This window comes from Rhineura floridana, chromosome 1, assembly GCF_030035675.1.
Source record: "Rhineura floridana isolate rRhiFlo1 chromosome 1, rRhiFlo1.hap2, whole genome shotgun sequence".
Lineage (NCBI taxonomy): Eukaryota > Metazoa > Chordata > Lepidosauria > Squamata > Rhineuridae > Rhineura > Rhineura floridana.
The window spans coordinates 117,496,291-117,520,606 of record NC_084480.1 but is presented as its reverse complement, the minus strand read 5'-3'; the positions used below and the strand labels follow the sequence as shown (position 1 = coordinate 117,520,606).

Below are 24,316 nucleotides of genomic sequence, written 5' to 3'. Positions count from 1 at the left end.
TGGTCAACTCTAGTCCGACTCAGAGTAGACCCACTGAAGTTAATAGACATGACTCACTTAGGTTCATAAATTGCAACATGTTTACTTTGAGTAGGACTTAGTTGTATACAACCCTATGTATATTGCTCTGTGAATTGCCGTTTTAGAATTACTAATACGCAATACTAGCACTAATAAATATCAAAAGTAAAAATGTGAAAGTGGGTCCCATGTTGGAGGCTAGGAGTCAGAGGTGGACCTTGGATCTGGACCAGTTGAAGATCGCTGCTCTAAACAACAGTTGGTAGAGCAATCCAAATGATGGGAAGATGGGGGAGGGGGGCTGGTGGAGGAGGAGCTGGCGGAAAATTCCATAGCATCCACTTGCTCTGTCAGTAGCTGAGCATGGGAGCTGGACGGGAAGAGCCGTCTCCCATTAACTGGCCTACCAGGGAGTAAGCGGTCCCCATAGGCCACCATTGTGATTTTTTTTTACTGCGCTGGCCTATTAGCCAGCAGGATTATCACGGGGATTGGGACCTGGGGGAGCATTCCGAGGGGGACTTGGAAGTTGTCTAAGGCCCCCCCATGGCTCCTCCCCCAGCATGCTCCAGGAACACCCCCTTCTGGGCTTCCACTGGCTCTCCGACCCCTGGCAGTGCTGGCAGGGTCCTGGTGGTGCCACAGCTCAGCTGTGGTGGGGGATTTCTGCTGGTGGAGCCCAGTGATGCCAGGAGCCTGTGAGGTTGGCCAGAGGGGGGGCGCTGCATCTAACTCCCCCCAGCCCGGGGGAAATATGCATTGGATTCTGCCCTAAGTGTAATTGCCTAGCCAGTCCATTATCCTCCAGCTTGCTATGAACTGCCTTACATAGAAAGCTGCCTTGTACTAAGCCGGACCATGGTTCCACCCACCTCAGTATTGTCTATGGTACTGGCCCATCTAGCTCAGTACTGTCAACACTAACTGGCAGCAGCTCTCCAGGGGTTCAGACAAGCATTTTCCCCAACCCTACTTGGAAATGCCACGGATTGAATCTGGGACCTTCTGCATGCAAATACCTGTAATCCAGGCTTCTTGATTTAAATGACAAGCAATGAGATCAGATTATGAATAGAAGTGAACTTCAGTTTTGTATCTTTCATCTGCTATTTGTGGTTTTCTATCATCATGTTGGGCCTCTTTTGCAAATGGCTGTATGCACCTATGTAAATTATATCTGAGGCACTTGCCTGGTGACCTTTTTTAAGTAAATCCTGAAAATTAAAATAACCTACATGTTAAGATAGTGTGAAATTTGTGTTGGACAGAGACATTACCATTGATTCTTTTCCCCAGTGACATCACCGAAGTCACAACAAAGATAATATCTGTGGAGGGTTTTTTTTTTTGGTAATGCAGAGGTTTTTTTGTCATTGGAAACTCTCTAGATTAATAATACCCCATGCTTGAAATTAGTGGTGTCATTGCTGAAAGCCAATTAGATGGAATGGAAACACCCAGTTAATATGTCCATAATGAGAGTAAGCTACACATTACTTCTGCTACATCACATGTTTGAGCCTGCTACACTAATCTGGGGTGTGCATCCTGGAAATATCAGTATAGAGTATGACTGGAAAACATTGCAAAGGCTGCACCTCTCTTTTTAAAAAGGTGTGAAATTGTCAGAAACTGAACATGAAACTATCATGCAGCATGGAGGAGGAGTGAGTGTCTTTTTCATACTCTGGCTAGCTATGGATACTGAAGTGTGCTCTTAGAGATCTAAGACTGCACCTCTTTTATTTTGTTAACACCTGAGTGAATTAAAGACTGGGTAGAAATAGAAGGAAGCTTTTTCAGAACTATTGAGTTCAGCCCTCACCTAGAACAAAGTGGGTATAGGATTGCAGCCTAAAAGAATGCTTTGGTGAAAGTTCACAAAGTACACTATACACATTTCTGAAGTTAAGCAAGCCTGAGTTATCTGGGAAGGAGATTGCCAGGGAATCATATATATGATGCTCTCAGCTCATGGGGATGGGGAGGAGTGGGGTGTAAATATAACAAAAAGGGCCTAAAATGTGGGGTTAAAAAGGCTTGCACAAAATAGAGTTAAGTAATTGATAACACCTTAGACCTGAAGTTCAATGGTGGAGTGACAGCGCTGTTGCTTTTCTAGCAGAGAGGAGGTGAGAGGGGTATATGGGGGTGAGGATGTTGTATTTGTGTTGACATTTCTGTATAGCTTATTCTTGATCTTGTGCACTTATCATTTCTAGTGCAACAGATATAGCTTCTACTGTAGCAGGTGCAATGAAGCACATGTATATTATTGTGAGATTATTGTGTATATTATTGTAGATTATTGTGTATATTAGTGTAGATTATTGTGAGTGAGATCCCTTTTAGAACTTCTGAGAATTCCACACAACGCTAGACGTTCTGCTTTGGCACCACATCGCACATTTAAAGGTATAAAGAGCAGAAGAAACAAAACCTTTATTTAAGTCAGCTAGTATTTAAAAACCTGAGATGCAATATTTCACACCACACAGGATTCTTGGAAAATATACAACTAGTATTTTAGATATCAGGTAGCTCAAGTATTGGGTCTCTTGTATAGCACTACTGAGACCACTAATATTTGCACCGTAATCCTTCATTATAGATATTAATGGGGGATGGGTTGTAACACAAAGTCTGTGAGTTTCCAAGCCCAGTTCAAACTGCTTGGTATCAACCTTTTAAAGCTCTTCAACAGTTTGGACCAGACTATTAGAAAGACTGCTCTCACCCAAACAAATCTGCATGCCCTTTGAGATCAGCCTTGCCAGTCCTGACTGTGTGCCCCACCAGTGAGAGCAATTAGGTGGGCAGGCACAAGGGACCAGCCCTTTTTGGCTTTGTATTTGTGGAATTGTTCCCGATTGATACAATTCAGGCCTTCAAATGGGCTCTGAAGACCCATTTGTTTCAAGTCGTATTTTCTCCTAAGGCAGATGTTAAGTGCTTCCTAATATCTGTTTTAAATTGGTTTTGCGTTGCCTGAAAAATAGTTTTAATTATTTTAAGGTGCTGGATTGTTAGATAATTTGATTTTTGTCAGAATGTACTGTTGTTTGTGACTTCAAGATGTATGTTTTAATTGGGTTGCCAGGTTCATGGCCTGAGACTGATCCTGTATCTTTAGGAGAAGAGAAAGTCAGCCAAGTGCAGGTGTTCTTGCAACTCTGTAATGGGAAAAACCACAAGGAGGAATTCTCCCTTCCCCCTGCATAACTTTTAAAGATATAGAAGACCTCTTGGAGGCCCAAAGGTCTTCTGTATCTTTAAAAGTTGTGCAGGGGGAAGGGAGAATTCCACCTTGTGGTTTTTCCCATTACAGTGTTGCAAGAACACCTGCACTTGGCTGACTTTCCCTTCTCCTAAAGATACAGGATCAGACTCAGGCCATGGACCTGGCAACCCTAATATATATTGGAAACCATCTTGGGAAGGCAGGGCCTTAAAAGATATCTGTTAAATAAAATAAAAACAAATATTTACCAGGAAGCAATTCTCATAGTTCACCGAGGGCAGTTTTAACTTAGCATAACCATTATGCTCTTAGTTCTGAGTCAGGGCTTTTAAATTCTCAACATGAGAAATCGAAGAAGAAAGGATTCCTATATTCCTCTCACTCAAAGATGCAGTCATAGCTTAAGCATCTTATTAATATTTGTCTTGCGCAAACTCCACTGTCCTGCGCTTTCGCAGCCGGTTCGCAAAGGACAGGTCTGCTCCCCGCAGAATGTATTAAAGACAATGGTGACGCCGTTCTATAGGTTGTTCTGCTCGTCATGCAAATAAGGTAGGTGCAGCTTAAGGAAAGGTTCCTAGAACGAGCCGAGTCTGGAAGCTTGCCAAGGCTGGGTGGAGCTTGATATGTAAACGAAATCTTGGTTGGGGGCAGGAAGGAGAGGAAGCCCTTTTTTTTGGTCGGTGGGCGGGATTTGATATGCAGATGACAAGTGGAGCTTGGCGGGTAGGGTACCGGTAGCATCAAGCCGAGGTAGATTCAATAAGAAGCAGCGGAAGAGCCGGTGGCCAACCGACCGATCTGACTGAGCGACCCAATAGGGAGGCGAGGGAGCTCCTCGTTTAGTCGAGCGTTGCTGTGAGGGGAGCTATTTGGAACAGGCGCCCATTGACTCACACACAGCCGGACCCGAGTGTTACCGCCACAGGAGAAAGCCCGGCCCCGCAGGGAATATGGCGAATGTCAGAAACGGAACTGAAGGGACAAGCGGCGGAGGTGGCTGCGAAGAGGTAACCTTGCCTGGGCTGTGGGTGGGTGGAGCATTGCGTGTATGTGCGTGTACGTGTGAGTGCTCGTTCCTTTTTTTCATCCTTCACACAACATGACTGGGGAAGGGGGACCCTGGCTTATCACCATTGCCATGGAAGGGCTTTTCATCTTGGCGCGCGCTGTGTTTGCTGATTCCCTCGTCTGGGGGTCCAGGTGCAGGAGAAAGGATGGAGAAGGCCCATGTTGCCAGCTAAATCCCGCGCATCCCCGCGCACCCACTTTCTCGCCCCTTCTTTGTGTATCCGTTGTTGAACTCGTGACTCGCTTCCCAGGCTTCCAACAGGTGCTGCTGTTGATCCCTTTGTTTAGACAAGGAGGTGGGTGGTGGGTATTGTACAGGACGGACGGATGGATATCGCTCCATAAATATGAATGGTGAGTGGGTACCTAGACGTACTCGCACCACTGGAGTGGATTTTAGGAAATTTCTTTAAAAAACAAAACAAGCCTCTTTTCACAGATCTTTTTTTTAATAACATGGGCTTGCCGATTTCTTAAATGATACCTATGCTGTGATGCAAAATTACAGAGAAGCAGTAAAAACGAATGTCTCTCCCTCTTCCCCAAATTAGGTATTATTATTATTAGCCATACAACACCCTTTTATTTTAATTCATCTCTTCAGACTGCCAAGTTGCTTTGAAGCCCAGAAAACAATCCCAGAGCACCAGTTTACAAATAAGCCATAGCAACAGTTGTGGACTTCTGGTTGTTATGTGTCTCCAAGTCAGTTATGACTTATGGCAACCCTATGAATTGGGGACCTCCAATAGCATCTGTCATGAACCACCCTGTTCAGATCTGTACATTCAGGTCTGTGGCTTTGTACGGCTCCGGACTCTCCTTTCGCATCTGTGCGCATCAGCCTCTGGGCTTCCTTTTGGCTTTGACCCAGCTGTGTCATTAGTCACAGCGCTACTTGTACTTGTCCTTTGTTCTTCCCCAGTAGCTCGGTGAGTGCCTTCTGACCTGGGGGTCTCATCTTCTAGCACTATCTCGTGTTGCATTTTGGACAGAGCTTCGAAAAGTTACTTTTTTGAACTACAACTCCCATCAGCCTCAGCCAGCATGGCCACTGGATTGGGCTGATGGGAGTTGTAGTTCAAAAAAGTAACTTTTCCAAGCTCTGATTTTGGATACTCTGTTCATAGGATTTTCGTGGTAAGAGATATTCAGAGGTGGTTTACCATTGCCTTCCTCTGAGTTTGGATGCATCTTAGTCTGGTGATTCAGCCTTGACCATTCCGCCTTGGGTGCCCCTGCTAGGAGTCTTGGCATTTCTCTTAGCTTCTTCAACATTCTGAAACCCCCTCACCACATTAAGGTGTGCATCCTAGAGGGGGAGTTGTGGACTAAAGACACCTAATTTTTGTTTGTGATATAAAGTTTTCTGAAAATTATGCCCAAGTATACTATTTTCTTATTTGTAGTTATTACACATATATCCCACTTTAATTTGCAAGGAGTTCAGTGTGGTGTGCATAGTTGTCTCCCTCCCAATTCCCCCCCCCCACAACCCTGTGAGGTAGGTTACACTGAGAGACTGTGACTAGGCCATGGTCACAGATTAAATTTCATGGCTGAGTGACCATTTAGACCCAGGTGCTAGTCCAGCACCCTAACCACACTGGCTCCTATGCTCCCCTGTGTAGACTGTGCTGCAAATAGCTGATTTGTTTATGTCAGCCAGAGGGCTCCTTTCCTGGGAAGCCCCCAAAGGTAAATTAAACACAATACCTTTAGCAACCACTTATTAAATCATCATTACAAATGATGCCTATAGCAGTTTTTAGTTGAGGTCGTGGTGTTGCTTTTATTTTTTTGGAAATTGTCTAGAATGCCCCTTTTCCAACCAGCCATTGTACATTTTATTATTTCCTTATAGCAATCAGAACCGGAATATTTTAGATCATTTAGGATGTCTGTGCTCATACCATTGAAATTCTACACCCTGTCATAATAAGCCACCTACAAATGAATCCCATCACGTAGTTAGTGTGCTATAAACAGCAGGAGGAAATGGAATGCCTCATTATTGCATAATTCAAAAGTTAGTTTAGTAAAACAATCCAGATGTCTTGAGCAAGTGAACCAATTACGCAATGTGGAACTAGACATTGTAGGCACCTATAGTAAATAGGAGAGAGATGAATTTTTGTTTGGCTTTATGTTATATCAATATTTTTGTGTGTGTCTGTGAGCTTCTCGTTATTAGTTCTAACCTGGAAAAAATAATTAATGGCTAAAGTGGCACTATGTACAGCCTGAAATTGTTATTAAGAGGTTGACGATGTTACGGAAATATGCAGAGATACTCAGCTGCATATGTGCCAGTGTGTGTATCTACCTAAGTGGCAGGCTTTTACCTTGCATTTAGATCACTGAGACTTAAGACTTAGTAAAACAAGGAAAGCTACTTTATTTAGAGAAATACATAGTAGGTAGGAAAGGCATACCTAGTTCTAACTAACTAAGTTGGAGGTACAATGCCCAGACTTGGCTTTGTCCTCATGGCTTAGGAGAGAGAACAAAGACAAAGATGTCTCCTCTCTCCTCACACAGTTGAAGAAGAAGAACAAAGGAAGGAGGGGCAGGTCAGCTTTCCTGAGCATATTAGTTTACAATGGAAGGAAGTTAGGAAGAGAACAGCACAGGTAAAGGTAGGCAAGCCTAGCCAGCTGGAGGACCCTAATTCTATCTTCCTTGTGGAATACAAACAAAAGAATCCAAATAGGAGTTGCTCTTGCCCCTCTTGCAACATCCCTTCTCAACGAGTGTTTGGTTCAGCCCACAAGGTTCATCTTGTCTTGCGGCTTGCAATATCTGACTTTGCCCAACACCTTCATCAGAGTGTCTTCAGTCATGTCTTCCATTGGACAATACTCCATTTTGAGTAATTCTTTGCGGTAGGTATCTCTAATGAAATGGTGCTTCACGTCTATGTTCTCTGTTCGTGAACTCACCCCCTCTTACTGGTATAGAGATGCCTAAATCTTTTAACAGTTCAAGTAGCCATGTCAGCTGCTTGCTTGCCTCTGCTTCTGTGGAAGAGAGTGCTACAGTCTCTTGTTTCTTATTTGAAACACAGAATTTCCATAGTAGAAGATGTTTCCACTGGTGGATTTTCGATCTGTAGTGTCTTCAGCCCAGTTAGCATCTGCATATACTACTGGCTTGGGATCTCGGATAGCCACTAACTTCCGTTTCATGGTTGTAGTGCCCTTCAGATATCTCTCCGGTCTCTTGATTGCTTCCCAGTCCTTCTTGGTTGGCGAGCTGGTTTTTCTGCACAAGTATCCCACTGCTGTGCTGCCGCATCTGGCCTGGTAACAGTGCTGATATACAGAAGTTTCCCAGTGGCTTGTCTGTAACTCTCATGGTCTTGCCATGGTTGTTCGTTTCAGGTATCCTACTTCCATTGGAGTAGGTGCTTCAGTCCTAGACTCTTGAGAAGGTCTTGGATCTTTTGTCTTTAACTCAGCAAGAAGGATCCATCATCTTCTCTTTCAATTTTTATTCCAAGGTAGTGAGTGACATCACTTAGGCACTTCACTTCAACCTCCTTGTTGAGATGATTCACTAGATGTTGCTTGTCCAGTGGCTGTTGATAAGCCAACAGTAGATCATCCACATAAATCAGTAAGTAAGACCATCTCTTGTTGCTGAATCTGCTGTACAGGCATGGCTCTGCTCTGCCTTGTACAAAGCTTTCTTTAAAGAGCATTTTGCTCAGTTTCTCATTTCAGGCTCTGGCAGCCTGTTTGAGTCCATAGATGGATTTTTGAAGTTAACACACTAGGGTTTCTTTTCCTGGAACTTCAAACCCTAGTGGCTGTTGCATGTAGATTTCCTCCACTATTTCTCCATGCAAGAATGCTGTTTTATATCCATGTGCTCCACCTGGATTTTCTTGTTAGCAGCAACATTTAGAAGAATTCTGATGGTTGTGTGTTTGGCTACTAGTCTTGCCTTGTATCTCTCAACATTTCCTTCAGCATCCAGCTCTTCCTTGGCTACCTGCCTCTACCTCTCAGCTTCAGCTCTGGGTAAGGCTTCAATCTCTTTCCAGATCTCTGGCTCTGGAAATTCATCTCTCATGAGGTAAGCAAGTCTGTCTGGTGATACACCTTTGTTGGTTAATTCAGAGCATCTGGATGCTGGCACTTCGGCTTGCCCCTTCTGGCTCTGATGCCTCTTCTGGCTCAGATTCCTCGTCTTCCAATACTGGTGTTATTGTGATTCCTTCTGTTGTGGAAGAATAGCTCAGTTTCTTCTTCCATTTCGCTGTCATCTGTTTGGTGTGGCGCCCCTTCTGGTTGGTGGGCACACTTTCCTTTATCAAAGCGAACAGCCCTGTATATGCCAACTTTAGCAGTTTTGGGATCTGTGACTCGGTATCCCTTCTGCGTTGAAGAATATCCAATGAATATTCCTTCCTTGGCAGTGTTGTCAAATTGTGACCTCTTTTGTTTCAGGATGTGCACAAACACCTTGCAGCTGAATACACAAAGGTGAGACACACTTGGTGTCCGATCATGCCATAGTTCAAAAGGTATGTTGTTGGTTGCAGCTGCTGGAAGTCGGTTCCGCAGATAGGTGGCAGTAACTGCTGCTTTCCCCCAGTATTTCTGTGGTAACTGTGCATCATCTATCCAAGGAATGAATCATCTATCCAAAAGTCTGCTTCATGCATTCTGTGACCTCATTTTGTTCTGGAGTATAAACAATAGTCTGGTGCTGTATGCCTTCCTCACACAGAAAGTCTTGCATAGCGCTAGACACAAATTCTCCTCCATTGTCAGATCGTATGATTTGTGGCTTTCTGCAAAATTTGTTAGACACAATTCTGATATAGTCTTTCAATTTTTGAAGTACTTGACTTTTCTCTCTCAGAAGGTGCATTGTAGTATACCTTGAGTAATCATCAATGAAAGTAAGCATGTATAAATTTCTGCCCTGTGATGGTGTTCTAATGGGTCCACAAAGGTCAGTGTGAATTAATTCTACAGGTTTTGTAGTTTTCCTTTCACTTTTCTTAGGAAATTTTGGTTTCACACTTTTTGTCTTTATACAACATTAACATTTTTCTGTGGGCTTACATTGTCCAATTTTAATGCCTGTAGCCAAATTTTCCTTATCTAGACCATTGATTCTGCCTAAGCTGGCATGTCCCATTCTTGTATGCTTTAGTTTAAAATCAGCTCTTTTTCCTCTGTCCCTTCTAGGACAATCTCTTTGAAGGTGATTAGGAGATTTGCATTTGAAGAAATTCTTCCTTTGTTTATCTCTGCCCTGCTGTGGCTTCAGGGCATGACTCATCTCTCTATCCTGCCTTTTGTTTGCTGTTTCTGCCCACAGTAAAATTTGCTTTTTCAGACAGAGCTTGTTCCTGTCTCTCTTTATAGTCCTGGTCTTTCAGATATGCCATAATCTGATCCAAGTTCTGATCTGTCTGTTGAAGTATGCAAGTCGTGATATAATGGTGTTCATTTAGAGAGGCCAGGAGTATGACTTTTTTCAAATTTTCATCTAAAGATCTCCTGCAGCTTTCTAATTCTTGGAGCAACATCACACGATTTTTAGATTTTCTCTGATACACCTTTTCCAGCTTTTCCCATTTTTTTAGCATTTCTACAGCCCATGCAAACATTTAGTGCCTCATCTGATAAAGCAGAAATAAGAAGAGACTTCACTTTGGGATGCTTACACTTCCAGGAGGCAGTAGCTACTTCATCCAATGCTGAGGGTTCAGGTTCAGTCAGGACTGCATGTAGCCCCATCCAAAAGTGCTGTCATTTGGAGACTTGAAATCGCAAAATTGTCCTTCTCCAGCCTTGGGGTGCTTGTCTTAAGTGTTGATTCTTCAGCCATGGTTTCCTATCTTTTGTTCTGCTTTTCTTTCTCTAACCTAGTCTCCTTTTGATTTCTTTTTGTAAATCACACACAGTACTTAGCCTTTTTAGCTTTCAGGCACAACTTGCAATTCAATTTAGCTTACTGGGCTGCCATAACTCTTTGTTATGGAAATATGCAGAGATACTCAGTGTCTGAGCTACGTATATGCCAGTGTGTGTATTTAAGTAGCAGGCTTTTACCCTGCATTTAGATCACTGAGACTTAAGACGTCTTAAAATAAGAAAAGCTACTTTATTTATAGAAATACATGGTAGATAGGAAAGGCATACTTAGTTCTAACTAAGTTGGAGGCGCAATGCCCAGACTTGGCTATTGCCCTCTTGGCTCAGGAGAGAGAGTAAAGACAAAGGTGTCTCCTCTCTCCTTGGACAGTCAAAGAAGAAGACAAAGGAAGGAGGGACAGGTCAGCTTCCTTGAGCACATCAGTTTACAATGTAAGGAGGTTAGGTAGAGTACAGCCCATGTAAAGGTAGGCAAGCCTAGCCAGGTGGAGGACCCTATCTCTATCTTCCTTCTGGAATATAAACAAAATAACCCAAACAGGAGTTGCTCTTGCCTCACTTCCAACGATGTAGGTGTTTCCTACCACATATACACATAGGAGCAAGGTGTGTGGCGTGGGGGTGTGGGAGAGAGCGCTCTAGGCCTGCTTGTGGTGAATTTAAATAAGTGAAATAGCGATACTGTGCTCTGCCCAGCATAGGTATTTCATTGGTATATGACTAGATTTTTGTTATGACTTATACCTATGTGTGTCAAGGGCTTTATCAGATGAAGAAAGGTGGCTAAGCAATCATACCCAAGCACCCTTCTTCACTGTGCTACTGACTTTGTTTTTACTTGGGTGAATTGTTGGATATGCCACTTCGACTATATTTTATTCATTTTCTTGAAACAAAATGGATGCTATCAATATTTTGACTGCTTTTTAGGATCATCACATCACATAGATTGCTTTGCTTGGACAAATCTTTTTTTATATTGGGCCATAAAATAATGCCAGTAGGTCATTTAGGAATATACAAAGAAGAGTGACAACAGGAGTATTGGCTGTTTTAAAACTGTCTTTTGGACATTATCAAAGCAAAAACCTATGAGTTGTATTCAACTAAGTCCTGCTCAGAATGAACCAAAATTAACTGTGTCTATTAACTTCAACGTGTCAACTCTGAGTAGGACTAGCAGTGAATGCGACTCTGGGTTCAGCAAGTTGAGCTTCTAAATCTATTCAGCACATTTTTTTTCACTTTGTAAAGTTAACTAAAATTGTGTGTCTTCCTTTTCCCTAACTTACCCTGTTTTCTAGGGATTCTATTCTTAGCCCAGCTTCCCCTTCTGAGGATCGAGGCTCTTACGAGGTTGTCTTTCTACCCAACAAGTAGGAGCGCAGCATCTTGTCCTTCTGTGTATATGCTCAGTCTGAACAATCTACAAAGACCTAACTAAATAGATTATTTCATGTGTTAGTTGTTGTAGGCAGTTCTATGGTACTGTGTCAGAGTGGACAGTAGTCTAAATGTAGCTCCTTTATATCAGCTTGCCCCAGCTTGTTTGTAGTTCACCCTAGATTTTGGTTCTCTTGCATCTCCATATAGGATCAGACACCCACGCTTGGGACTGATGATCTGTCCTGACTTGATAGTGATGAATTAATATAATATAGGACTGCATGGGAGTGGAGTGAATGGCACGTTAAGCGCACAGCATGGTCAGGGAAGCTGAACCCTCACCCCGTGTCCCCACCTATGGGTTTTCCTCTTGAGAACACTTTTCCCAAGTTGTATTTTTTTGCTGATGGGGCTCCAAAACTAGATGAAGCTTCCAGCAAGTAGGAAAAAGAGGTCTCCTACTCTACTTTTTATAGGAGGAAAAGCAGAGACAAGGGGGAGTTTAGCTCCACCTTCCCAACTGCCTATGCTACACTTTAAATGGAACCAGCAACCAGTCCTGTACAAATTCATTGATGACCTGACTTCTGGGCTGCATTTGGAGTATATCATATCTCAGCTTAATAAAACTAAGCTTAATAGAAGGCACAAGCCTTTTGTATGTGTGCTTTGTCCTTGTGCCTCCCGTTCCTTTCTCAGCACTTCAAGATAAGCCAGGACGTCTTCAGGTAACCATATATTAAAAGTTTAATAATTCCAAACCTGTAAACTATGCTTCTCAGGTTCAAAACCAGGCAGGATCTTAAATGGTTGTGTGAAGTTGGTTTATGACCTCCCTTGTTCTAAAGTTGGTAACCATATGTTTCCAGTTCAAATAAAATGGAGACTTTGGTTAATTGAAGACTTGAGGTTTAAGTGGAGCTTACTGGGAAGGGTCAAGCTTGCATCCCTAAGCAAGAGTTCATACTCAGGAACTTTCAGAACAAATTAGTTGTCCCTCAGCCTTTAAATCATTCTGAGTGTGCCCTCTTGCTCTCTAATTTTCAAGCACACTGAGGACTCTAAAAAAAATATGAATGAATGAGAAGGCAATATAATGTTAGCCTTCCCCTGCTGTAGCTGCTACACCACACTGGTTCTGAAAGTACTGAAGGCCTCAGTGAGGAATGAATTTGTAGCCCATAATATAGAAGAGCAGTTCGTTAATCATTGAGCTTTGCGTATCTCCTTTCTTCTAAGAATGCTTTTGCTGGAGAAATTTAAAGATGTAAGGATTGGTTCTTTTAACTTAATCTATTTTTGTTAAAACCTGAGTGTGAGGTGTAATTTCTCCTTCCCCCCCATCCAAGAGGTCATTAATGTGAAAACTGAGAAATGAACTTTTCAAACAGGGTTTGAAAATAATGATCAAGATAAAAGTTATGAAACACTTTGTACAAAGTAAAAAGCAAATATTGCATGAGTGACCTATTAACTTATTTTGGGCTGGATAATTACTGAACCCTAACCTACAAAACCTAAGGCCCATTTATATAATTTTTATTTTACTCCTCTCTCTCACACACAGAGATAACATATGTCAAGTTGCACAACAAATTGAGCAATGCAATGATTTTAATCCTTTTGTTAATTATTCTAATCCTTATGTAAGGATAGTGTGTGAACATTTATTTTCCATAGTAAAGGTTCTAGCATTTGGGGCAAACTCCACATTTCGTAGAGAATTCTGCATCTAGCACAAGGAAAAAGTGGCTGTGGGAAGACAGTTTGAGCAGAGGAAAACATCATGGCTACGGTAAGGGTTAACAATATTCCTCCTTCCCACTCCTCCTCTGTTCTAAATTGTAGCCTCTTGAGACTTCTTTTATTGTTGTTTTTTTAAACCTGGGCTTTGTTACAGGCATTTGCGTGCAACATATAGTTTAAATTATGTTTTACCTTTTAGGAAATGCATGTAATAAAGCCTGAGCTTTGAAAAATGAAAAGCAGCCTAAGGGAGCTGCAATTTTGACCTTAACAGCGGGTGTGAGGCGAGGCAGAGGATGCGTAATCCTTTCCCTGCTAGTCTTTCCCCCCCTCAGAATAACTTGCCCTACCAAAAATTAAACATTAAAAAACCCTTCCCTTACCATGCTGCTTTTCTTGTTTTCTAAATTCCATGGATTGTAAGCATGGATTGTGAAGCCAACAAAGGAAGAAAGTAGATTTGGACTGGGCTTTTTTTTTAATTGGAAAATGACCAGTGAAAAAACGTTAAGCACCACTCCCTATCCCTACTGCTCTTTCACTCAAAATTGTAGTCTCTCAAGGGAAGGTCTTGCTCTGGTCTCCTTTCCAAAGAGTTGTTGCAATGGAGAACAAAGGACCCACCTTCTGGATAGGACAACAGAAGCATTACAGAATGGTGATCTGGATTTTGACCTGGCTAGTTGAGAAGCTTGGGGATAGTTGGCAGTATGGATCGGTGGTGGCATAAAGAATGGTGTGTGTTGTAGTTTGTTCTTTTCTTGCTTTACTCAGTTGCTGTGGTGATTAAAGTGGGTCACACTGTGGCCTAGCATTTCTACTCTTGGGAAGTACTAAGTACATCACGGTAATATTTAAGAACAATAACACTGAGTAGCTCCTACAGTTGTTTGCCTAAGATGCATTGCTACAATAAATAATACCGTGGTGATTAGTAATGCCAGTTGAACACTGTTGAGAAATGCAACTGTGGGGAGTGGGAAGGGGACAAAGAGATTTCTCCTTCTTTAAGAAAACCCTGAATCCTCATGATGCTCCTACTGGGAGAAAGGGCGGGATGTAAATCTAATAAATAAATAAATGATGGGAGTATTAGCTGTCTTTGGGACAAATTAGAAAGCAAATTTGAAATAGCAATTAACCCTTGTGGAATACATCATTTTTTCCAATACATAACTGACTTGTCTGCCGCAAGCTATTTGCTACAAATAAAATATCATCAAGGTCATATGAAGAAACTGCCACTGAAGTTTGAAAGAGACACATTGCGTAGTCTGTCTTTAAACGGTTTACTGTTTTTTTCACTGTGATACCTTAAATTAGCCAGCTGCCACCAAGCGGGGGAAATACTCAATCCATTCATCCTGGACTGATGTCTTATGTTCATGGACACAATGTGAACATTAGTATGTAAATGTACTGCTATTTGCTTACAGAACATTTCTGAGACAGTTTCTGCTGTTTGGACAAGTCCCTAATGTTGTGTTTAAACTAGATGGTCATAAAACTGTCTTGATTAAAGACATGACTCAAGAGATTGGGAGGGGGAGTAGCATCTCTTTGCTGGATTACTTGGATCTGATGCTATGCATGTGAATAAGAACTCCAGAGGAAAGTGTATAAGAGAAAAGCTCTGAAGATGTCTCCCTGTGTGTTAGAGTTAAGGTTGAAGTACATGCAGAGATGATCCTTTCAAAATGAAGTAATCGGAAGACAACAGTGGATGGAATTGGAAAAGTAAAAAAGAGGCTAGTTTTCGTAAGACTGGGAAATGGTGTCAAAGGTAAATGATAGGTCAAGGAGGTTAAGAATAGATACTGAGCTTTAGAAAGGAAGTCACTTTTGCCCAGCATTCAGTGACTTGTGTTTCTCTCCTAATGTGCATTTTTTACTTGTTACTGTTTTTGAGCAAGCTTCTGTGAAACAAGAAAGACAGTTAGACTAATCTAATGTTAGCATAAGCATTCTCTACCTTTCTGCTCATCAGTGACCCAGTTTTCATGCAACACTAAGCCAAAGCGTGGCTAAACGTGAACATGTGAGCGGGCAGGTACTCACAGAAAAAATTGTGTCCACTTCACTTCTCCCCTGGTTCTTTCACTGCTGCAGTACCCAAATATAAGTTAAGGTTTGGCATAGCATTATGTGTGAACCCAGACTTGTGGTTTGTCTTGCTTTAGACAAAACATGAGCAGTAAACCAAGAGAAAACCTTGGCTACAGTTTGTAGTTCATGTGGAGCAAGGCAAATCACAAACCCAGGTTCTGACATAGCACTAAGCCAAACCATGGCTTAGTTTAGAGTAGCATCAAAGCAGAAGGACCAGGAGGGGAGCAAAGCGGCTGTGATTTTTGTTGCGAGTACCTGCATACTCATTCATTCATGCTTTTCTGTGGCGTAGCTTGGCTTAGCGTTGCATGCAAACCAGACCACAGAGTTGCCAATTTTAGTGTCTGAAATTTTGATAAGTGTGCTTGGGCTGTATAAATGATTATTTTGAAGTAGAAGTAATAAAGCTGAAGATCAGTTTTGCTACAATATGCCAGTTAAAATTTAATCGTTTCTAAGGATTGAACTACATGTTACAAGGCAAACATTTTCACTTTGTCTTGCTGTGTGTAAAATAGGTGTGGGGAGTATTTGCAGTGGGATTGGGATACAATTCTGAGAATTTACCTAAGTAATGTATAGCTCTGCCATAAATCTTCCATTTGGATCCCACTAATTATGTAAGATTGGACAGGATTTCATTCTCTGACATGAGATATAATTGAAAGCCAAGGTCAAGACCTGTTATATAAGCTGTCTTTTTATAATTTGAACTTCTCGGTTTTATGATTTCTGTTTTATTGTATACTAGCAGGCTGGTATCCAGAGTTTCTCAGGAATTCTAAGAAACACCCCCCCCAAAAAAAAGAAGTGCAGTTTTCAAATCAGTGGTTAAAATCAGTGCAGTTTTCAAAAGTCCAGCCCACAATTTTAATTCAAAATGGCGTCCAGTTGTATCCAAACACAGACAAAAACCTGCTCCTTGATCTCAGGAGCCATTAAGCAAAATTTGGTTACAATATCTTAAGAGGTGCTCAAATGCATAGTGAACAGACAAACAACTTTCCAAAACATAGTACATCTGCCAGAAAGAACAAATCTTTTAATTTTAGTAAGCCACCCAGCAAATGTATGTAGTTCATAAATAAATATTTTCTTTTTTACTGTAAACAAACAGCTATGTTTAAAACTTCTAAAGTGATGATTATATTTGGATTTCACAATTTCTAGATTCAATAATTAGCATAAACCCAGAAACAGTACAGCTTTGTAAAAGGAGTGTTCCAATAAACACCCTTATGCATTGAAGAGAAAAATGGACTCATGCCAGCTGGCCACACCTCTTCCTCACTGATGCACCAGTCAGCCATATCCACTGGCAACCATATCTTCAGCCTCAAAGAAAACAGGAGATACACACATAGGGCTCTACCATGCGAAGGAAAATCCTGGATTCCCCTCCAGGGCTACTGGAGCAGAGGAGACAATGAGGCAAGCAGGAAATCAAAGATCACTTGTGGAGTGCCCAGGAAACTGCATGAGCCCACCGTTTACATAATATTGTTCAGATGTGCCTGCTTTGATTGGGCCTGACTGAGAGTCAAGAAGAGTGAAGCCTCCAGTTCCTCTATTGCTGATGCAACAGCTCCCATGAGGTTCACTTGCAATATCTAGTTTCTCTACTTGGTCAGTCAGCTTCCAGATTTGTACTTTCTTGCATTTCCAGACCAGGGAATCAACAAGAGATTGGGCATGGGCCTGTCATTCTTCCATTAGAAGAACAAGCCACTCCCAAACTAGAGTGCTGCAGATAAGTTGGAATGATCTTGGTGGTTCTTGCTGGAAAAGATGAGAAATATTTTTCATTAGTATAGGAAAGTGCATGTTCTTAGACTGATTGCATATGAAAAAGAATTCCATGCCTTGGATTGTTTCTTACATTTCCTAGAAGCAGCATTTAGCAGAAAAATGTATTAACTGTAGACCATGCCTCTTACCACCAGAGAGTCTTGTGTTGACACCATTATTGATTGGTAATACAGACCTCCACACAGCTGATCCACACCAGTGCCAACATTCGCCTAGTGAGTGGGAATGGCGGTAGAGTTCAGAGTTAGACCAGGCACCACTAATTTTCCTTCTGAATTTAAATGCCAATTGCAAAAAGCTTTTTAATACTAAAAATAGTTGCGCTGAATAATTTTTGCTGGTGATATATTTTAAAATGATAATTCAAATAGCAAGGAACACCAGTTTTGAAAAATCATATTTGTATCCTGTTCTTCCTTCATATAACTCAAGGTGTAGTGTTATCCCAGAAAGCTTCCTGGATGAGTGGAGAAATTAACCTGAGCATCCCTGCTCCATATCCAGTATTCTAACACTTCTGTGAATATAATAGCTCTTTCCATTTAATTTGGAAGGAAGTACAAATAAATATTTTGATGCTCTAAGAATGCATTTTGAAAATGTCAGCCTATACACTGCAGATCATTATGCCAAGGTGTACTGTCCCAATGTTGCAAAGGAGGTTTCATGCTGAATTAATTGGTCCCTATAAGACTCTTTATGGTGTAACTATGAGCAGCTTGGTATAAAATAATTGGAAGCCACACAGAACTGGTATATTTCTGCCTTAGTTAAACTGTAGTGCCTGCTGGCCTTTGCTGAAGGCTGTTAAAGGACATTTTAGACCAAGTTTTTGTTTTTGATTGTAAAGAAAGTTCTATATGGTGTCATTTAAACATAATATGTCAGTTACAGCTCTCTGAGTAACAAATTATCAAAAGTCAAAACTAGGTGAAACTTCATATTTTGCATAGGTTTAGTAAAAACTTAAAAGTAAACTTACGATTAGAGTGGTGTTGATGAGGATGATTCTGGGCCAGTACTGCAAAATCTGCAACTGCATCTCCATTGCAACCAGTTATCACTTAAAAATAAAAATGTAAGAAACCTTCATGTGCCAATCAAAATACCTGAAGTAACTAAGATTCATTTTCAGAAATGCTAGTCATGGTGGTGTCAGCGCAAGATGGGGAAAACAGTTATTGAGTCCTTGTATGAACTGTCATAGAAAATTATTATAGATCAGGAAGGATACAAGCAAGAATGATGATCCCTTCCTCTAGTCTTTCAGTTCTTTAACTAAAATAAAATTTGTGCTACCTTTTCAAATTAAATTTATAACTGTGCTTTGTTTGCTTGTTTTCCTTTTAATATAATTTTTATTCAAGATTTCAAAAACAAAACAAAAGAAAAAGAAAAAGAACAAATTAATAACTAATACAATAAAAAATATTGACTTCCGATTTGTCATAAATCAGCTATAGGTCTATAGTATATAACAAACCTGTCCCTTAATATATTACAAAATCACTTTCCTCCAATGGTTATCTTGATTAATCATTAAATCTCATTAACATCATAACATTTTATTCTTTCCACAAAAAGTCAAAGAGAGGTTTCCAGTCCTTCAGAAATATATCTATCGATTTTTCTCCAAATAGACATGTCAATTAATCCATCTATTCAAGTCTAGTAAATCCAGTAGTTTCAACAGCTATTCTTCCATTATCAGTGTTAGTTCCATCTTCCATCGTCCATCCTTGCACACATAATTCTGCTGTCATAGTCATATAGTAAGAGTCTGATAGGAATTTCCTTCATCACAAATATTTTCTTGCCATCAATTCTGACTGTGTTACTGAAATATTGTTGTAAAGTCATATCTCTGTTCTTCTTTTTTACAGAGTGCACTAGCACATCTCTTGAGAGTTTTTCCATTGTCACATATCTGGAATTAATTCTATAAACTTTCTCTATCTCAGGTTCCATCAGATCATTCCAGTCCAGAAATTTTTTTGAAACATTGATAAATTTATCTCTGATATCTTCACCAATTCCTTCAGAGACAGCGTTGAATTCCAAGCAATAATCTTTGTCACTAGGATCCATCACAGCTATAAAATCCAAATCTTTTTCAAATTCCACATTTGATATATCTATTCCAATCTCCAGGACTTGCACCTTCCCTTTAATTTTTCTTTCATCTTCTGTTGCTTGTCCAGTTATATCTTCTTTTCTCATAGAATCCTTTATTTCTTTCAGCTCCTGTTTCATTTTGCCAAATTCAATTTTCATCTCTTGTCTGCCCTGTCTCAATTCTTGTTTCGTTATCTTAATCTCATCCATTATTTTCTGAAACATGTTTAGAGAGAGAACCCCTTCCTGTACATCCAGGGTCTCGGCCACTTTCTTGATTGTCATTCTTAAGTCCGAAAAAAAACCCCTTCAATTTCCAATATAGCCACTATTCCCAAGCAAAGAGCAAGTTATTTCTTTTTCCAGCAACAAAGGAGTTAATATTCCAAGCCTGTTGACATCATCTTCTAGACAGACTGCCTTATCTCTTATGTTACCAAGAGTGCAAAACAAATTTAGTTCACAGCATCAAAATAGTTAGTGGCATAAAGAATAAGCAGATTCGTCAAAATAAAGTAGACCAGAAAAAATAGTCCCAGACAAATAGTACTCAAATGTTCATATTAATCAGATTTTCCTCCTCAGATTAGATGCCCCTCATCCGTTTATATCTTTATAATGCTCAATTCCATGCCAGCTTTTTGCAATAAAAACAAAGATAAGCTATTTCGATTTTCTTCTTCCTTAATTCCGTGTATAAAAGAGAAAGGTATAACTCACCCAGGGTTCTTTGTTGCTGATTCCTTAACAAATCTCTTTTACTGTAACAATGATAAGAATGATAGGAGTAGACAGAAGAATGCTTGCCTGTTAAAATCCGTTTTCTTTAAAGAAAAAAAAAGTCTCGCTTAGTCAGTTTGAGCTTGCTTGAATTCCCTGACTCCGTCCGACGCTGCTGGCTACACCTTCGTTCATAGGCAATCCTAATGAATTCCAGTCCCCAACAAACACAACGAAGCTTCTGTGGGTGATCTCTTCGTTTCTCCCTGCCTGGGAGAAAGTTTTTACCAGTCAAAAAAATCTTCTGACTGGTTTTAAAACTGAAAAAGCTTCCTCTGAGACGGGAGCTCGTCTCAGAGGCAGTCACAGGCGGAGCAATCCTCCTGGGAAGTCAAATTTATAACTGTGCTTTGTAACATTACTTTAAGAATCTGTTAAGGTTGCCCTTATTTCCACTCATTTTTGGCTTCACATTAAAGTGCATTATTGTAGGAAATATGGAATACAGAATTTTCCTTTGCAGAAGCAATGTTCTTCTCATGTTGATGGACACACAATATTTTATCCAAAATTCCTACAGTTCACTAGTTACTTTATTTATTCAGATGAATCCAATCTTCCAAACAGAATTTCTGAGAGAGTGCTCAGTTCAATCTATATGCTATAGGTGGAGAGTTGATGGAGTAATATTTGTCTTAGTTTGGGTTTATATATATATATATAAATACCAGAGAAGGATCAATAAACTTAAAGAACACCTTCTTCTAAGAGGCTATCCTCCACTTATTGATTGCAACATCCACTGAGCCTCCATTCTGCCCAGAAAAAACCTCCATCATACAGAGGTGTCAAAGAGCAGAGAGCAACGGATTCCATTTGTGGTAGATTTCCATCCAGCATCTCCTAATTATCACCGAGCAATCGGAGAGCTACCCATTGCTGGCAAACTCTGAACATCTTGCTAGAGCTATCAGCAAGCCTCCTGTTGTAGCATTTTGCCAGCCTCCTAATTTGTGCAGACTGTTAGTGAGAGCTGTGCTTAAGCCACCTGTCACCAATCCTGGGTCTCATCCTTGTCACTCCAAACGCTGTATCACCTGTGTGTACCTCAGGGAGACAGCTACTTTTACAAGCACTAAGACAGGCAGGACATACTGCATCAAACAGAACATCACCTGCAGGTCCTGCAATATAATTTACGTCATCGAATGCAAAAGACCAGGATGTCATATCCAATACGTAGGAAAAACCACAACTGATACGCACACGGTTCAGAAACCACAAATCAGCAATCTTAACAAAAAAAGTGGAGCAACCAGTTGCAAAACATTTTAACATTGAGGGTCACAGCCTGTTGGACTTTTCTATAACAGCGATACAGATGCCAACAGATCCAGCAGCACTGACTAAAAGGGAGAACTTTTGGATATACTCTCTGGACACATTGGCACCACATGCCCTGAACCTGGAGGACATATACATAATTGTGATTAACCAAACAGAGGTTTTTAACATTTCAGCTTCCGCCTTCATCAGCTGCTAACATACAAATGCTGTTACAAAGGTGGCAGTTATAGAGCTATATATATATGAACGTAATTGTGATATATAGTACCATCATTCATTAAAACAAAATTTATAACCTATAACAAAATTTATAGCACAGATTATTTTTCAGTGTGTTCTCACAGTTGACAGGTAACCTTATGTTGTTTAATGTGTGTACAAGTTTATTGTTCAAAATAATATTTTATGTTGATGACATTATTATTGATGATCACATCACCAAAAAGGCTAGTGGATTCTTTTGCCAGTAAACTTTGGTGTAAATTAACAGAGAAATTGAGTAAAACTTGATTCTGTGTGACTCTGATGATAGATCCATTCAGTTGAAGTTAAGCATTTTTAAGCCTCATTGATAGTCAGTGAGAGCGATTTAAGTACATGTTTAATTCTAATGGAATCTAGAAGTTGACTTCAACTGGATTAAATTCTTGACTGGAAAAGCAGCTTGGAAAATCTCACAGTGAAGTCCATGTAAGTAAAGCTTCTTCTTGCCTCTCTGGCCTCCTTCTGCGAGGAAGGGAAGGGTATAAATTTAATAAATAATAAATAAATAAAATCAGAAAGTAACATGTCTAATATATCAATTGATGAAAATTAAAGTATCCTAGGGTCAGTAAATAAAACCAACCAGTTGCTTGGGGGAAAATGGATGACTGGGAGAACAAAGTGCACATAGATTTCTTTATAAAAAAAGACTGCAGAGTAATAACTTTCTGTTATTCATTTTCCCTTCTATGCAGGCAAGCAGTCAGAGGACCTGGCAAATATTCTCTTTCAATTTTACCATAAAAAGTATAGGTGTCTCTGCTATCTGGCTCAGAAAGGCTCAGATGACATACTTTTCATATGAACAACTTTCTGGCAAGAATGCTCCTGAATAATATTTAACTTCTATAGTGTCAATGTGTAACCATTGCCTTGAGTATCCATTGCCTTGAATAACCATTACCTTGAGTAGCCATTGCCTCTCCAACTACAGAATAAACACACATTGGGACTAGAAAATAAAGAGCTTTTCAGTACTAGAGGTAATTGTAGAGTTGACCTACGGTGTCTGTATTGATAATATTCTGAAATGTATATCTGCACAGTAGTAACCCCCCATGACCTGGTTCTAAATTCATATATTTCAAGAGGGGAAAGTTTCTCTACTGCAACCTTCTCCAACATGGAGCCCTCCAGATTTTTTAGATTATAACATTGTGGCAGGGCCTAAGGGGCTTTGTAACACATATCTGCATGACACCAGATTGGAGGTTGGCCTAATACAACCCAAAATTGAACAAAAGTGTTGCAGTAAACATTCCGCATTAATCCTAAACCTGGCCAAATGATGTACTTGTCTTTGCTCCCTCTCTTTAGCTTTCCTACTCCTACCTTTGGTTCATTCTCCAGTGTACAAAGGTAAGGTGCACACATGAATCTATTTTATGCCTAATCCCAAGGAATATCTTGCATTTTATGATCAGATAATGTATACAAGTAATGTAAACCTCCTCTGAACACCTCTTACCGTGAAAACCCTATGAATAGACTATCCAAAATGCAGAGATCATATTGCAAACATACATTGGATAATGGAAAGGGCCAAGGAATTTCTGAAGAAAATCACCCTGTGCTTTATAGCTTACAACAAAGCCTTTGACTATGTAGATCATGAAAAACTATGGAATGTTTTAACAGAAATGGGGGTGCCACAGCATCTGATTGTTCTGATGTGCAACCTATACTCCGAATAAGAGGATACTGTAAGGACAGAATACGGAGAAACCGATTGGTTCCCTGTCGGAAAGGGTGTATTTTATCACCCTATTTGTTTAATCTATACACAGAACATATACAGAAAGTGGGATTAGACCAAAATGAAGGAGTTGTGAAAATTGGAGGGAGAAATATCAATAATTTAAGATATGCAGATGATACCGTACTACTAGCAGAAACCAGTAATGATTTGAAATGATTGCTGATGAAAGTTAAAGAGAAAAACACAGAAGCATGACTACAGCTGAACGTCAAGAAGACTAAAGTAATGACAAGAGAAGATTTATGTAACTTAAAAGTTGACAATGAGGACATTGAAATTGTCAAGGATTATCGATACCTTGGCACAGTCATTAACCAAAAATGGAGACAATAGTCAAGAAATTAGAAGAAGGCTAGGACTGGGGAGGCTAGCTATGAGTGAACTAGAAAAGGTCCTCAAATGCAAAGATGTATCACTGAACGCTAAAGTCAGGATCATTCAGACCATGGTATTCCTGATCTCTATGTATGGATGTGAAAGTTGGACAGTGAAAAAGGCAGATAAGAGAAAAATCAACTCATTTGAAATGTGGTGTTGGAGGAGTGCTTTGCGCATACCATGGACCACAAAAAAGACAAATAATTGGGTATTAGAACAAATTAAACCAGAACTACCATTAGAAGCTAAATTGATGAAACTGAGGTTATCTTGGACACATAATGAGGAAAGACATGATTCACTAGAAAAGACAATGTTGGGAAAGACAGAAGGAAATAGAAAAAGAGGAAGGCCAAACGAGATGGATTGATTCTATAAAGGAAGCCACAGACCTGAACTTACAAGAGCTGAACAGGGTGGTTTATAATAGATACTATCGAAGGTCGCTGCTTC

At 40.3% G+C, this 24,316-nt stretch overlaps 1 protein-coding gene across 2 annotated transcripts in view; it reads left to right on the top strand.

The window, feature by feature from the left end:
- Positions 1-3,952: 3,952 nt before the first annotated feature.
- TTC39B (tetratricopeptide repeat domain 39B) overlaps positions 3,953-24,316 on the top strand; it is an 84,978-nt gene continuing 64,614 nt past the window's right edge. The window contains exon 1 of one of the 2 annotated variants that reach the window (XM_061630245.1): positions 3,953-4,272. In XM_061630245.1, coding sequence (XP_061486229.1) covers positions 4,216-4,272 — 57 coding nt within the window. In that variant the 5' untranslated portion in view covers positions 3,953-4,215. Of the gene's footprint in view, positions 4,273-13,178; positions 13,412-24,316 lie in introns of those variants that run through there. The other variant, XM_061630254.1, reaches the window with a different exon arrangement.